Genomic DNA, 15,982 nt, shown 5'->3' with positions numbered 1-15,982 from the left:
ATTTTAATACCTTTAAATAGTTACATAACGCTAAATGAGACCGTAAACCCTTACGTTTTGGAGGGAGTCAACTAAATTATCCTTAGAAAGAAATAATTTCTGGATCACTTTTGAGATGAGGTTATAGAATGTCCTTATGGGAGGTCCTATGAAACCACCTTTCAGGTTGGGTCTTGTTCTGAATCAGTTCTTCAAAGCTTCCTGTGCTTGGGATACTGTGGCAGCATGAAATTTGCGAGCTTTTGGGCATTTCATCTGTTGTGTATAAGTAAACCTAGACAATGTTCGTTATCTCCCTTTGTCACAGTTGGTTCCATTTGCCTTGAAGAATCAAGTAGAACAATTCAGCTTTGGTGTTACATGTAGCTGGCGGGAGTCTTTGATCTGAAGCTCCTTATGATTCTTGAGTCCTCAAAGTACAAGAAAAAGATTGTTCCTTAGTAATTCTAGACATGTTTAGAGGTATTGATACTTGGACAACGGAAAAAAACCTAAAAACGATTGCACATATTTGTATTTCATACATATGTACAATACTTCACTAAAATGCAAAGTCTAAAACTCCCGAAACAAGTTTATGCTGCCTTGTTTATTTCTTCGAGGTCACGATTCTTCTTTCTTTCCTGTGTTTTAGATTCCTGAGGGTTAAGCGATGGGGAGACCTGTGGCCTTGCTCCTGCTCCTGCTCCTCCAGCGTTTTGGAGACGGCGACGGAAGCCAAACCCCTGAGCAGAGTCCTCTCCAGTTTACACACTTCCAGTACAATGTCACGGTGCACGAAAACTCTGCAGCTAAAACCTACGTGGGCCATCCTGTAAAGATGGGTATTTACCTTACAAATCCACTGTGGGAGTTAAGGTACAGAATTATCTCCGGGGACAACGAAAACCTTTTCAAAGCTGAAGAGTATGTCCTTGGAGACTTTTGCTTCTTAAGAATAAGGACCAAAGGAGGAAATACAGCTATTCTTAATAGGGAAGTAAAAGACCATTACACATTGATAGTCAAAGCAGTTGAAAAAAATACTAATGCTGAAGCCCGAGCCAAGGTCAGGGTGCAAGTGCTGGATACAAACGACTTGAGACCGCTGTTCTCCCCCACCTCGTACAGTGTTTCGTTACCTGAAAACACAGCCATAAGGACCAGTATTGCCAGAGTCAGCGCCACAGATGCAGACATAGGAACCAACGGAGAGTTTTACTACAGTTTCAAAGATCGAACAGATGTGTTCGCTATTCACCCGACCAGCGGTGCCATAGTTTTAACTGGTAGGCTCGATTACGCAGAGACCAAGCTCTATGAGATGGAGATTCTTGCTGTGGACCGTGGGATGAAACTGTATGGTAGCAGTGGTATCAGCAGCATGGCTAAGCTGACGGTTCACGTGGAACAGGCCAACGGATGTGCTCCTGTGATCACGGCGGTGACGCTGTCTCCATCAGAACTGGACAAGGACCCAACATATGCAATCGTAACCGTGGACGACTGTGATCAGGGGCCCAATGGGGAAATAGCTTCTTTAAGCATTGTGGCAGGTGACCTCCTTCAACAGTTTAGAACAGTGAGGTCCTCTCCAGGGAGTAAAGAATATAAAGTCAAGGCAGTTGGTGGCATTGATTGGGACAGTCATCCTTTTGGCTACAATCTGACGCTACAGGCTAAAGATAAAGGAACCCCTCCCCAGTTCTCTTCTGTGAAAGTAATTCATGTGACTTCTCCGCAGTTCAAAGCTGGGCCAGTCAAGTTTGAAAAGGATGTTTATAGAGCAGAAATCGGTGAGTTTGCTCCTTCCAATACCCCCGTGGTCATGGTGAAAGCCACGCCTAGTTATTCTCATTTGAGGTATGTTTTCAAAAGTACCCCCGGGAAAGCTAAATTCAGTTTAAATCCCAACACTGGTCTCATTTCCATTTTGGAGCCAGTTAAAAGACAGCAGGCATCCCATTTTGAACTTGAAGTAACAACAAGTGACAGAAGAGCCTCGACCAGAGTGTTGGTTAAAGTCTTAGGTGCGAACAGCAATCCCCCTGAGTTTACCCAGACTGCTTACAAAGCATCTTTTGATGAGAACGTGCCCATTGGTACGACGGTCCTGAGCGTGAGTGCCGTGGACCCCGATGAGGGGGAGAATGGCTATGTGACTTACAGTATTGCCAATTTAAACCACGTGCCCTTCGTCATTAACCATTTCACTGGTGCCGTGAGTACTTCAGAAAACCTGGACTATGAGCTGATGCCTCGGGTTTATACTCTGAGGATTCGAGCGTCAGACTGGGGCTTGCCATACCGCCGGGAAGTTGAAGTCCTCGCCACGGTGACCCTCAATAACTTGAATGACAACACACCCTTGTTTGAGAAAATCAATTGTGAAGGAACTATCCCCAGGGATCTAGGTGTGGGGGAGCAAATAACTACTGTTTCTGCGATTGATGCTGACGAACTTCAGTTGGTCCGATACCAGATTGAAGCTGGAAACGAACTAGATTTGTTCAGCCTAAACCCCAGCTCTGGGGTGTTGTCCCTAAAGCAGTCCCTACTGGATGGCTTAGGGACCAAGGTGTCATTTCACAGCCTGAGAATCACGGCCACAGATGGAGAGAATTTTGCCACACCGTTATACATCAACATAACTGTGGCTGCTAGTCGCAAGCCAGTACACTTGCAGTGCGAAGAGACGGGCGTTGCCAAAATGCTGGCGGAGAAACTCCTGCAGGCAAATAAGTTACACAGTCAGGGAGAGGTGGAGGACATTTTCTTGGATTCCCACTCTGTCAATGCGCACGCGCCACAGTTCAGAAGTACTCTCCCCGCTGGTGTTGAGGTAAAGGAAAACCGTCCAGTGGGTGCCAGCATAATTTTCATGAATGCTACTGACCTGGACACTGGCTTCAATGGAAAACTGGTCTATGCCATTTCTGGAGGAAATGAGGATAGTTGCTTTGTAATTGACATGGAAACTGGAATGCTGAAGATTTTATCTCCGCTTGACCGTGAAACAACAGACAAGTACACCCTGAACATTACAGCATCTGACCTTGGTATACCACAGAAGGCCGCTTGGCGTCTTGTAGACATCAGAGTTCTGGATGCCAATGATAATCCCCCGGAGTTTTTACAGGAGAGCTACTTTGTTGAAGTGCGCGAAGACAAAGAGGTAGATAGTGAAATCATCCAGGTTGAAGCCACAGATAAAGATTTAGGGCCGAATGGACATGTGACCTACTCTATTCTCACAGACACAGATAAATTCTCCATTGACAGCGTGACTGGAGTTGTTAAAATTGTGTCCCCTTTGGATCGCGAAGTACAGCATGTGCATTACTTAAAGATTGAAGCCAGGGATCAAGCCAGAGAAGAACCTCAGTTGCTTTCCACAGTTCTTTTGAAAGTATCATTAGAGGATGTTAATGACAACCCACCTAGGTTCATTCCACCTAATTACCGTGTGAAAGTTCGCGAAGACCTTCCAGAAGGAACCATAATCATGTGGTTGGAGGCCTATGATCCCGATTTAGGTCAGTCTAGCCAAGTGAGATACAGTCTGCTGGACCACGGAGAAGGACACTTTGATGTGGATAAACTCAGCGGAGCGGTCAGAATTGTCCAGCATTTGGACTTTGAGAAGAAGCAAGTGTATAATCTCACCGTGAGGGCCAAAGACAAAGGGAAGCCGGTTTCTCTGTCTTCCACTTGCTATGTTGAAGTTGAGGTCATTGATGTGAATGAGAACTTACACCCACCAGTGTTTTCCAGCTTTGTGGAGAAGGGGGTAGTGAAAGAAGATGTCCCTATTGGTTCCTCAGTAATGACAGTGTCTGCTCACGATGAGGACACAGGAAGAGACGGGGAGATCCGCTATTCCATAAGAGATGGTTCTGGTGTTGGTGTTTTCAAAATAGACGAAGAGACAGGTAAATACATTATTACTCTTCTGGTTTGATCTCCCCTCCCATTTGTCCCAAAGTAATGATCTGCCCTGAGCTGGCTCCTGTACAGTTCCCTGTTGGCCTCTGTCAGGGCTCCACACAGAAGTGCACGTGCATGCTTTTTGCCCTCTTAGGAGCATCCCTGTGTGTAGTAAGTCGTGAGTATGGAACCGAAGGAACTTGAATGACGTGGTGTACAATGAGTAAGGAAACGGGAGAAAGTTGGAATCATTACCATTGATCCTGATCTTTAAGTTTGTGCTCTGCATTATTAGAAGCATCACTGTGGTTTTGCTGTAACTTTGAGAAACTGTTCCAGAGCTGTTCAAGCTAGTCTTTTTGCACACTTAGAACCGCCACCGCCCACTATCTAGCATGCTTTTCAGAGATGATTGCACACCTGCAGAATTGTGCAGTGCACAGAGAGAACACACTGCTAAAGCTTCCGCGATGTGGTCTGCTTTCCTTAGTACCTCTTCCAAGTTTTGTTTGAGAGGCAGACAGACGTAGGGAAGTACAATGTTGAATTGTAGGGACTTGGCTCTTTGAGTTGTTAATTGGGTGATCTTGGACAAGTTAATTATCTTATCGAAACTGACTTCATCTATATGATGGGGACGCTCAAAAAGGCTGCAAGATTTATGTGAGGATAAGGTGAAATAACATGGGAAGGCTGCCGAGCGCGTGTTAGTCTGTTAATGTCTTCCAAATGGTAAGGGAGGCTTTGTTAGCATACCCTTTCACCTGGAATAAGAGCCTAAAACCAGAACATCCGGGACGGCCGACTGATGCTACGGTCTGTTGCTTTGCACTTTGTGCATATCTCTAATTTAGCTGCTCTTCTCAGATATTACAGTTTGATGTCAGTCTCCCCTGATGGAGTGTGAGCCTTTGTATTAGTTTGCCAAGGGCCAGCGTAGCAAAGGACACAGACTGGGTGGTTTCAGCCACAGACATTGATGTTTTCACAATTCTGGAGTCTACAAGTCGAGGTTGGAGGTGTTGGCAATGGTAGGTTTTTTCTGAGTCCTTTCTCCTTGGCTTGTAGATGGCTGTTTTCTCCCTGTGTCTTCACCATCTTCTCTGTGTATGTTTGTGTCCTATTCTCTTTTTATAAGGACATTAGTCACATTGGATTAGGGATCACCCTAATGGCCTCTATTTATTTCCAAGTCGGTCACATTCTGAAGTACTGGGTGTTAGGGCTTCAGTGCATGAATTTTCGGGGACATAATTCAGCCAAAAACCACCTTTCAGGACAGGCTTTTATTTAGCTCATGCATTTTCTGTCCTCAGCCCTAGCAAGAAGTACTAGGCGTATAGAAGCTGCTCATTAAATGTGAAGACAACGAACGAGCAAACGAATGATTATTTTGATGAGTGTCACATTAAAATGAATGAATGTCCTGCCTCCTGAGAACGGTAGTGGAAATAGAAGGAAACTGGGTAATCACAGGGTTAGATGAACTGCCATAGATGGGAGTTCAGTTCGTTTGTTGATCTCATTGATGTGTCCTTTATGAATATATCCATTCTAAAAAAAGATGTTTTTCTTATTACACTGAAATTTTAAGTTTATCTTTAAAATGCTACAAGTAAATTATTTAATACCCACCCCGCTAAGCATGCCTACATCTAATATAAGAAACATAATTATTATCCTAGAAAAAGTTATTTTAGAAGCCATCATATTTTTAATGTACTTTTGTTTATTCAAGGGATTCTTTTTGTTTTCTTTTTTTTTTTTTTCAACGTTTATTTATTTTTGGGACAGTGAGAGACAGAGCATGAACGGGGGAGGGGCAGAGAGAGAGGGAGACACAGAATCGGAAACAGGCTCCAGGCTCCGAGCCATCAGCCCGGAGCCTGACGCGGGGCTCGAACTCACGGACCGCGAGATCGTGACCTGGCTGAAGTCGGACGCCCAACCGACTGGGCCACCCAGGCGCCCCACAAGGGATTCTTTTTGTAATGAGTTGTAGACCATTAGCATGTGTTGGGTGTATCCATTCCTCTAAAATGCCAGATTTTAATTTTTTAACTTTGAAATTTTTTGTTAGTTTCTAGATTTTAGAAAAATTTTAATTTATTTTTTAATTCCGGTATAAACGATAAAATACCAGATTTCTGTTTTTATTTTTACATCATGCTGCCATTTAGAATCTTTAATCCAATTTCATCAAAGATTACCAGCCACATGCCGTGATTAGTTCTCTAGAAACAACTTTGCTTTCTGTGTGCAAATCAGTGTCAATGAAATAAAAACTGAAACCATATACTGAGCAAAGAACTCTATTAACCTTGTTTCAAACTTTATTCTCAGGCTTCTTCAGCTTAATTAGCTGCACAGAATGAATTGTGTTTAAGCAAAAATGGAAAAGAGCTGCAGTGTCCAAGGGGCTGGGGCTTAAAAATATTAGAGATCTAGGTTTTGTCAGACCCATGAACAACATTTTAAAAAGCAGTCATAATATAAAATAGACCCCCCCCCCCCAACATCGTCAAGGTCTGTCCACCTCACAGGTTGCCTCAATGCAGTAGGCTTCGGCCTGTGGTCTTGAACTAGTCCGACCGTCCGCACCGCGTTGGTTTAAGATCCTGGGTAGCGAGCGTTTCTGTCGGCTGCTTGGTCTGGGACCCGGCGAGTGTTCGCTGCCCGGATGCCTGCACTTGAGCGCTGTGGAAGCGGATCATGGCGCCTTGGTTGTGAACATACTCCCCTCTTCCCCGCCAGGGATCTTGTGTACCCCTGGCTCCTCTAAGGAGAACTGAGGTTTCTATCCGCTGCGGTAGCCCGGCTGTGAACCCACCGCCTGCCTTTTCGGGGAGCCGGTCCTTCCCCACCACTGCGCACGCGTGCTTGGGGTGTGGCGTTTTCTCCTGCTTCCGGAGAGTTTCTTTCATCTTGTCGGGGCAGAAATGGAGCACACGGCGGCGCGGCGGGGTCGGGACGAGCGTTGGCGCTCAGGGGGTCTGGGGCGGACCAGCCGAGATGAGGTGCACACTCCCCTGGGGATGCAAGATGGCCACCAGAGCCCGATTGTTAAATAACAGTTGACTGACTCCTGTTGGTTATGCTATTCTAGTCCCTCCTCTTGTATCTGTAGATATATACGTGTATATCCTGCTGTACTCCAATATTAATTCGAATGTTCAGGTATATTGTGTCAACTTGGAAGAGTACCCACATTTTAAGAACTTCACCCAATACAACGAATATGTTTGCGCATTTTCCTAAGGGCAATTATTCCTGACCCTTTCTTTTTTTCCTTTTCTAAAATAGCTTCTGAAAAGCTACAAAAAATTGTTAACAAGTTAAAGTTGAGACAGAAAATAGAACCCAAGTCTTAATTTACATTCCCTGAAGGCTTAAATTATATGAGCACTGCCTTTTGGGTTTTTCTTTCAAGTGAAAAGAGTATTTTTGTTGCTTTTTAAAGATTCATTTAGAAACTAGTAATTTTTTTTTTTTTTTTTGCTTATAAAGTTAAGACATTGGGATATTCTTACTACCAAGGGAGAAAAAAGGAAACCACCAACCAAACAAGGCAGGGTTCTGAAATCTGGAGTAGTTTTCAAAGCTGAATGGCACTGCTAGACTTTTCTGGTGGTAACCTGGTGGGGGGCCGGGGATGAATTGGGACTGTGGGCGTTGGGGTTGGGAAGTATATAAGAAACTTTGTGCATCTGTGTAACTACTGAGATTTGAAAGTGAGAGAAAAGTTGGAAATCTATCAGTCATCTGTTCTGTAGTCCTTGGCTTTACAGAAGAAAATGTTCATGTATAGTAGATTAATGTTTCTGTGTTTTTTGGAAATGAATCAAAGTGATATAATAGTATTTACACATTACCGTTGGCCTCGTGTGCATTACGAGATGTGATTTGGCAGTAGAATTATTGGCCCAACTTATTTTAGAGATTCCTGGCAAGACATTTGGTATCGTAGTGTAGAATTCCTTCAGGAAAAGTCAGTATGTTTTGTGCAGTAGAAATTCTTAAATCAGGTATGTTCTTTATTTGGGGTTTGTCTAATTCCTAGCGCGGGTCGAAAAGTGTGGAGCGGTGCCTGTTCGAAGAAGAAAAGTAGGGGCAGTTCAGGAACACAGGTGGGGACTCCATAGGACACGACCCTAATAACACTCAGTGTGAGCTGGAGAAGGCCTGGCTCAGGTCAGGTTTAATAGCACCTTTCTAGAACTTCAGACACTGTTCATCACCTGTTTCTGCTGTGCTGTTACTTTCTCCTTGTCATGCTGGACTAGCTGATAAGGGCCTGCGCAGGACCAACAATCTGCCCGCTTCATTGTTCGCCTCCTGCCTTTGACTTAACTTGAAACTATAATGTTGTTGGAATAATAAATTTTTGTGGGATTTTACCTATTTCAGCATCGCCACATACGTGTATCATTTGTAGTCTTTTCATACAACAGAGAATATAAATCCGCAATCTGAATTTCGTTCTTACTATTTTTATGATCCTTTTCTTTAAAAAGTCTGCTTAAATGTGAAACATGCCCTGAAAAGTAGTTTTTAGTTTGTTTGTTTTTTTTTTTTAACTAGAAATTCTATGAACTACCTAAAATATGTAGCCAAATGTACGGTCCTGTGAGCTCTGCATTTTATACATACCTTGCTAATTGGCTTTTCAGGGAGGTAACATGTAATTGCAGTGTGGGGGTAATTGTCACTTGACTCATCTGATAATCTCTCACCAAATCACATGCTTTTCCTGGAGAGGCCTCTGGGTGTTGGTGAACTGTTCTGACACATTCATGCCCACGTGATAGCTCGTCCGTTCCAGGTTTGGAAGGTTACGTGAAAAATTATTTGGGAAATGGGTCTGGTTAGAGAGCCAGTCTCCAGGGTTCTAATTAAGATTCATGATTTATGCTCCCCCCCCCCCCCCGCCCAATCTCCTTAAAAATCTACAGAGAAGGTGATAAAGCAGATTGAACAGAAATGTTAGTGGAGGATCTCTGAAGCATGTGCAATTTCACATTTAGGTTTTGATTTGTCCCCCATTCTCACTGCAGATATGCGCCTGGTAAGCTTTCAGAGTTGAGCAGAATAAATCTGGAGAAGCCCTCTTGCAGATTTATGGAATAAATTATAAATTCAGCTTAGTGTTCTTGGCCGAGGCGGGTGCATCCAAGTTAATTATTACTTGAGCATCTGTAAAGAGGTGCAGCTTTTTGTTAGTTTGGAAACTAAAGTAATGTCTAGAAAAATGCTTGGCCGAAAGATTTTTTTTTTTTTTTTTAATTGTAGGTAGGTAGTTAAGTCTGTTCCCCTCACGTATGTACCGTAATTGGGATGCCTTTAAGTATGTTTTCCCTTTAGTCTGGAGTACTTTGGTTCAGTGTTTCGCTGTTAGAATAATGCAACCCAGTAAGAGTGTTTCCCCCTTCCACTTCTACTTGGGAAGACCATGTTTTTCATTAAGATAAGACTGAATTTCTAAACTTACTAATGCTGTGTTGCTTTTAGAATCCCAGTTGTGGTTTCAGAATTGAAATTTACATGTCGATGGAAAGACTTGGGAAGAATTAATATGGAAGTACAGCTGGTGCAGTGAGATAAATCGCCATTCATGAAAAATGGGAGGGGGAATAGGGACAACATTTTTCTTAAGAGAACATGGCTACATTCTCATCATGGGGGAGTGGTATTGCATGGTTCCTGTAATGCCCATCTGGGGACTGGCTCCTGGACTTCCTCAGTTAGGGGACGTGGGATGAATGCGTTTGTGCAGTGGGACCAGAAGGGACTTCCAATCCAGGCTAACCTTATTGTTGACCTCAGTGAGAGGGAAAATGTTTTTGGGGTTTCTTTCTGGTTTGGCAGAACTTGGAATATTTTAATTATTATCTTAATTACTCAAGTTAAAAAAAGTTTTTTTTATTAACGTTTTATTTATTTTTGAGACAGAGAGAGACAGAGCATGAACGGGGGAGGGTCAGAGAGAGGGAGACACAGAATCTGAAACAGGCTCCAGGCTCTGAGCCGTCAGCACAGAGCCCGACGCGGGGCTCGAACTCACGGACCGCGAGATCACGACCTGAGCCGAAGTCGGCCGCTTAACTGACTGAGCCACCCAGGCGCCCCTTAATTACTCAAGTTTAAAAGAAAACCTTTTCCCAGCTTCAAGTAGGATGTCTTCTGCACATGGCAGGGACCTGTGTTTTTTCCTAGGGCCTGTTGTCATGGCAGAAAACAGAATGTAGAATGTCAGTGGCCTCCAGGGTTATGACCAAAGAATCTGTAAGAGCGGCTGACAGCTGTGTGGCCATTAGGAGTGTGGTCTGCTGTGGTAGGACCCTTCTACCTCTGCTGGAGCTGGATCTGGAACTCCTGGCAGTAGGAACTTGCACAGACACCAGGGGAGGCCCCATCAAGGAGTTCACAGATTAGCTGGTGACGTGGGCTTTTGTGTTGGCATCTCCTGCCTTATGTAGCCGCAGCCGCTGTCCTGTTCTTACATTTTGTTCTCTTCCCAGGAAAGTTGAAGAGAAAAACTGATTTCTGAGCCACAGTGAGACTGAAAGTCAGGCCTTGGCAGAAATGAGGTTATGATAATTTCTGTGCCCTTTTGTGTGTGTGTGAATCTGAGTCAAGGCAGGGAGGGCATGGTAATTTCGCCCGGGGACGGGATCCTCCTCTGAAACTGGAGGATGTTAAGGTGAAAACAGAATCTAATTAGAAATCCTAAGGAAGCTCTTTTTGTTTTAAGAGAAAACAGGCTCCGCCTTTCTTTAGTTACTAGTGTGGTATTTAACAAGTTGACTGAGTAGTGGTTGGGGGAGGAGCAGCTGGGCTGGGGTCCAGGATGGCATGTTGTGAGGCAGAACGTGGCGAAGTTGTGCCGTGCCTTCGTAGAATCCTGAGAGGTGCGTAAGGGCCAGAACCTGGACGGGATAGAGTAGAAACAACCTCAAATAGGGTCTCTTTAGCTCTGTGCTTTCCGTGACTGTGATGATGATGATAAAGGGCATCAGTATAATAAACCACAGACGCTTACTGTTACCACCAGGTGCTGTTCTAATTTAATTTTTATACTAATTTTCTCATTAATTTATATTTTTTCTTGTATTAATTTATATATTCATTTTCTGGCCACAACTACCAAATAGATACTTTTATCCCGTGTCATCGATGAGGGAATGTTCACAGAGCAGCTAAGTAACGTGTCTGAGACCACTTGGGCACTAAGGGGGACAACGAGGGTGGGGGCCTGCGTCTCCCGACACCACCTCTTACTGCCTCTCACTCTTTGTAGAGCGGTCTGGAGATGCTCTAATAGAACCCATTTGCAAACTGCTGCTTGAATGGGATTCTGGACTGAACTGGGCTGGGCTGAGCCAGGCTGGAGGCTTGAATCCCAGATTGGAGGCTTGGTCTTGAAGAAGATGTATTGAGTCGAGCCGTCTTCTGTCATTTCTTCTCCAGAGGGCATATTAGTCTTTAGCACATTGAAGAGAACAGGATTTTAGCATTACATAGGGGTGGCATTTAAGCAATTTAAGATTATTTCGATGAAGTGCTGAGCAGTGGACGCATTATACCGAGACCAGTAGTGAGTTTTGTCATCTAGTGGAGATGGACGGGTGTCTCATCTGTGCGTGCAGTTGTGAAGGTACAGCTTTCTCGTAAATAAAGGTGCTGCTGACCAAACTGTACAGCATGTTAACTGGAACACTTTCTCATCAAAACAGTGTCTTAGATGGCTGTTAGGGTCCCGTCTAGCCTTTAAAACCACTTTAACCCCCTGAATCGCTTAAGTTGCAGTCCACACGGCCCCCCGCTGAATCCCTGTTCTCTGGCCTTGGCCTCCTTGAGATGTTGGCTTCAGCGTCTGTCCTCACCGGCCATCTGGTTTGTGGCAGGAAAGCCAGCGAACTTGTTCTCTTACTCAGCCCTCTTGACAGGGCACCATTTTTATGTTCTAAGAGTTGTTTAAGAGTTGAGTGTTGATAACCTGATGGAGTGGCCTCTGTGTATAGAGATTTAAGGCTCAGTTAATATCTGGCCTGGTTTTTTTTCCATTTGGCCTGCCTTGCCCAATTAGGAAAATTGAATAGATTTTAAAACTTTAGGTGTGTTTCCATTGTTGTATTTTTTTTTAACCCTTTAGTTCCTGTTTTGACTTTGTGGATTCTTTTCTTTTTTTAAGCTTTGATTTATTTTGATAGAGCAAGCATGTACGCGGGCACAGGAGAGGGCAGAGGGAGGGAGAGAGAGAGAGAGAGAGAGAGAACAAACGAACGAGCAGGGGAGGGACACAGGGAGAAAGAAGGAGACAGAGAATCCCAAGCAGGCTCCAGGCTCCATGTGGAGCCCGACAAGGGGCTCACTCTCCCAAATCATGAGATCGTCGCCTGAGCTGATATCAAGAGTCAGACGCTTAACTGACTGAGCCACCCGGGTGCCCCAACTTTGTGGATTATTTTAATTCAGAGGCTGGCTTTGTTAAGATTTTATTATCTGCGTTGTGCACCGTTACTTTGCAGTCACCTTTATGGCACTTAGGTTGTAAGAAATCAAGCCACGTTGTTAGAACAGTGCGTGCTGCCCAAGGTGTAATGCCAGGAAGCACGGCCTTTTCGGGTCTTTGTTACTAGGAATAGACGGGCCTGGAAAGATGGCTTGTTGGGGCACCTGCCTGTACCGCTTGAGTCGGCTGTGACCCAGTGTAACAGCCGTGAGAGGAGGGCCAGGACGCTACTCACGCTCGTACTTCACGGGCCGCTCTTCCCAGGGCCAACTGCCTTCCTGTGAACCGCACCGGGTCTCCTCAGGGTGTCTGACGGCCTGTCACACCTGTTGCGTCCCTGGGCCTCCACGGCCGAGTGAGCCGACCTGTTGTCGGAAGGGATTCTTCAGAATTGTTGGCGGTTTTTCTTTCTTGAGAATTACTATGCCGAGGAAGGTACCAGACGTAGTCTTTTTAATTTCAGCTTAATTTTTTTCTTTTGTGATAGAAGTTACCCAGCAGCTTACCTGGTTTCTTAAGATTTCTTTCTAGTTTGTGGTAATTTAACCAGTTTTCTCCTTTATTTTGAGAGAGAGCGTGAACAGGACCGGGGTAGAGAGAGAGGGAGAGAGAGAGTCCCAAGCAGGCTCCGCGCTGGCAGCACGAACCATGAGATCATGGCCTGAGCCAAAATCAAGGGTCAGATGCTTAACCAACGGAGCCACCCAGCCACCCCCAACCAGTAATATCTTTTTATCACCGAGGAGCCTTTTCTTCTTTATCATGGTCCGTGTATAATTATAGGTCACATTTGTTGAAAGTTCAGTGTGAACCAGCCCTATCGTGAGCTCTTTTCATAAGTTGTCTCCCTAGATCGTCACAATAATTTGTGAGTAAAATTAGACGGTAATATGCCGTGTTCACGTAGTGCCTGTATTAAATTCTAAAGATAGGACGGGGGTGGGGATTATGGTACACACTGACCTCAGGCTGTTGAATTTTGAAATCTTCTCTGCGTTTCTTTTTTTTTTTTTTTAATTAAGTGCTGTAATAGAAGTGTTTGAAGTGTGGCGCTTTGAGGGATTAATGGTCACACAGCTGATTCTCGAAGCAGAGGTGTTCGATCTCTCATCGGATCTTTCTTAAGACCAGTTAGGGTCTCCCCTACGTAAAGCCCAAGTTTTTTTTGGCCTCGTAGGCTCTTGCGCCCTCAGAGACTTCCTCCCTCTCCTGCTTTGCTCTGCTTCTCCGCTCCCAGCCCCCATTCAACCCCGGTGCTTGAGGCACCTGGAGCCCGGCCCTCCCCGCCTTCTCTGCCCCATGGTTTCCTAGCTCCCTGCCTTTGGGTGACGCCTTGACTTATTAACCGTCTGCGTAATAAATCTTCCATGACCAGCCTTCTCCCTCCTGTGGAACCCATTTTTCTTCTTTTCTACTTTTTTTTCCTATTTTACGTTATTTTAAGTATCACTCTAGTGGGAATGTTATTATCTGTCCTTTTCCTCTGAATTGGCAGCTTCTTGTGTGGGTAGATGCTAAATCTTTAACCACTAGATTCATAGAAGAGGCACTCATTAAGTTTTGGTTAGGTTGGCCCTAATAAGCCATTGTTGCCTCTCTCGAAACCGGTAGTCTCCATTTCTTTGTTCCAGTAGCACTCTCTGTATGTGCCTGTGTTACGACTCAGGGTATCGTTTATCTCGGGCCTCAAGGCCTCTCCTGAGCACAGTGGCTGACGTGGCCCTACGTAGCCCTTGTTTGCTCAACAAACAAGCTGATTGTAGCATATTAATAATGATAGTCTTAAGGTTGAGTGAAAGCTTTTCTTCTGCCTGTTTCTAGACTTCCAAAACAATGGTTCGTGATATTTTTGGCGTTACAGAAACTTTTGAGAATCTGTTGAAAACTGTACATTCTGTCTTCAGAGACAGCGATTTGCTTCTAATACCAGGAGGCTTACGAGGAGCTGAACCTCCATGGCCTTGGACCGCTGGTTTTACGTCCCTCTGTTCTAGAGTTTTCTGGGGCTGCCAGGCCCTCACCAGTTCTGAAGGAGGACCTGTGACGATGACGAGGATCACGGGGACGGTGGTAGTGACCAGCATTTCAAAAACGCTCAGCAGCCTGAACCTATTTTTGTATACACTTCATGGCACTTAGTCTAACGCGTGTCTGTTATTGACACAGTAGGTTTCCTTTCCGTTTTATGAATGAGGTAGATCAGCCTTTGCATTGCACAAACAGTAACTGCTGCGCTACATACAGGACTTGAATGTGTGCTTAAAATGGTTCAAGACAGTCTGTCATTCAAGGTGATTTCCCGGGGATCCAGTCGTGTGCAGTTCTTTACACACCTGTATCGGCAGAGCCCTGTCTCCCCGTGTAAGCGTGCAGGACGATTGTGATAAAATAATTACGACACATAATACACACGGTATCTATTTTTAAGTTAGCAGCCCTCTAGGCCAGGATCTGATCTTCCCTGGCGCCCGTTTACCATGGAAACCCTCTTTGCTCAGCTAGTATGCCTTTATTTAAATCTGTCAGGAAACTCAGGCTTCTAATCATAAAGGTAACTTCCCTAACAGGCTGGATTTTTATATAAATGGACCTAAAGATCAGAGCATTTGAGACTTAATAAACCATTTTTAGTTTTGTTAATAGTCCCTTATTCCGTACAAGAGAAAAAAATTGAAAAATAATTCTTAACTGTTAAAGGTTGCTCCTCTCATGATAAAAGTGTTGCTCTTCTCCTGCCCTTGTAAAGGGAGCATTAAACAACTTTACAGCGACAGGCGGAATCCATGTATGTGTGGCAAAATGTTCTGATCTCTGATTTACGGGCGTTGATAGTCATATCACTTCTAGTCAGTATTTTTTTTTTTTTTTTTTAAACCTCTGGAGATGAGATCTTGTAAACCGTGATTTTGGAGTCTTTCATGAAGCAGTGTTTTCTTTATCATGAGTTGAAGGCTTTCTGTTGAAAGCAAGAACTGCTCTTTGGAAAATGACTTTAAAGTTAGATTAACTTTAAAATACGTTAAAGCAGTCCCACCATAAATTCTTAGTTAAAAGATTCTCTAAAATCTATTTGCTTTTAGTTCTTACTATTTCTCTTGGCCCCTTCACTCCTAAAGCTGCTTGACATCAGGCAGTCTCAGACATTCTTATTTCTCTCATGACAGTGCTTGGCACACGGCTGGTATTTAGTAAATACTTATTCAGCGATGTTCATCTTTTGATAAACGCAGTAAATGTTTGTCACATAATGGTGTTCTTTTGATCTGTTGCTCAGCTGAAGGTGTTTACATTTTTAATGAAAAAAAGATGAATTTGCTGTGTAAATACCAAGTTAGTTTGTTGGTTGAAGCCTCCGAATGGAAATGAGTTGCTTTTAAAGGCTAGATCTAAACAAACTTTTTTTTAAGGAAATATTTCTGCTTACAAGCGTGTTAACCTCATGTAGAAGATGAAAGCTGATTAGGAAAGCATGAACGTGAATAATACCTGTGTTTGGCTTTAATTAGCTCAGCGCTGTTGATTTTGAGAAAGAAGTCAAACTGAGGATCATCACGTCTAAAGAAC

At 44.1% G+C, this 15,982-nt stretch overlaps 1 protein-coding gene across 10 annotated transcripts in view; it reads left to right on the top strand.

The window, feature by feature from the left end:
- Positions 1–15,982, top strand: part of FAT1 (FAT atypical cadherin 1) — a 135,024-nt gene that overhangs the window by 13,573 nt on the left and 105,469 nt on the right. For all 10 annotated transcript variants that reach the window (XR_005794948.1, XM_040490016.1, XM_040490013.1 and 7 more), the window contains one exon: positions 635–3,911. Coding sequence is in view for 9 of the 10 variants with exons in the window: in XM_040490016.1 (XP_040345950.1) it covers positions 653–3,911 (3,259 nt within the window). In the remaining variant the exon portion in view is untranslated. The remainder of the gene's footprint in view (positions 1–634; positions 3,912–15,982) is intronic.

This window comes from Herpailurus yagouaroundi, unplaced genomic scaffold (genome assembly GCF_014898765.1).
Source record: "Herpailurus yagouaroundi ecotype Mexico unplaced genomic scaffold, PumYag 181, whole genome shotgun sequence".
NCBI classification, from domain to species: Eukaryota; Metazoa; Chordata; class Mammalia; order Carnivora; family Felidae; genus Herpailurus; species Herpailurus yagouaroundi.
This window is presented reverse-complemented; position numbering and strand designations above follow the sequence as displayed.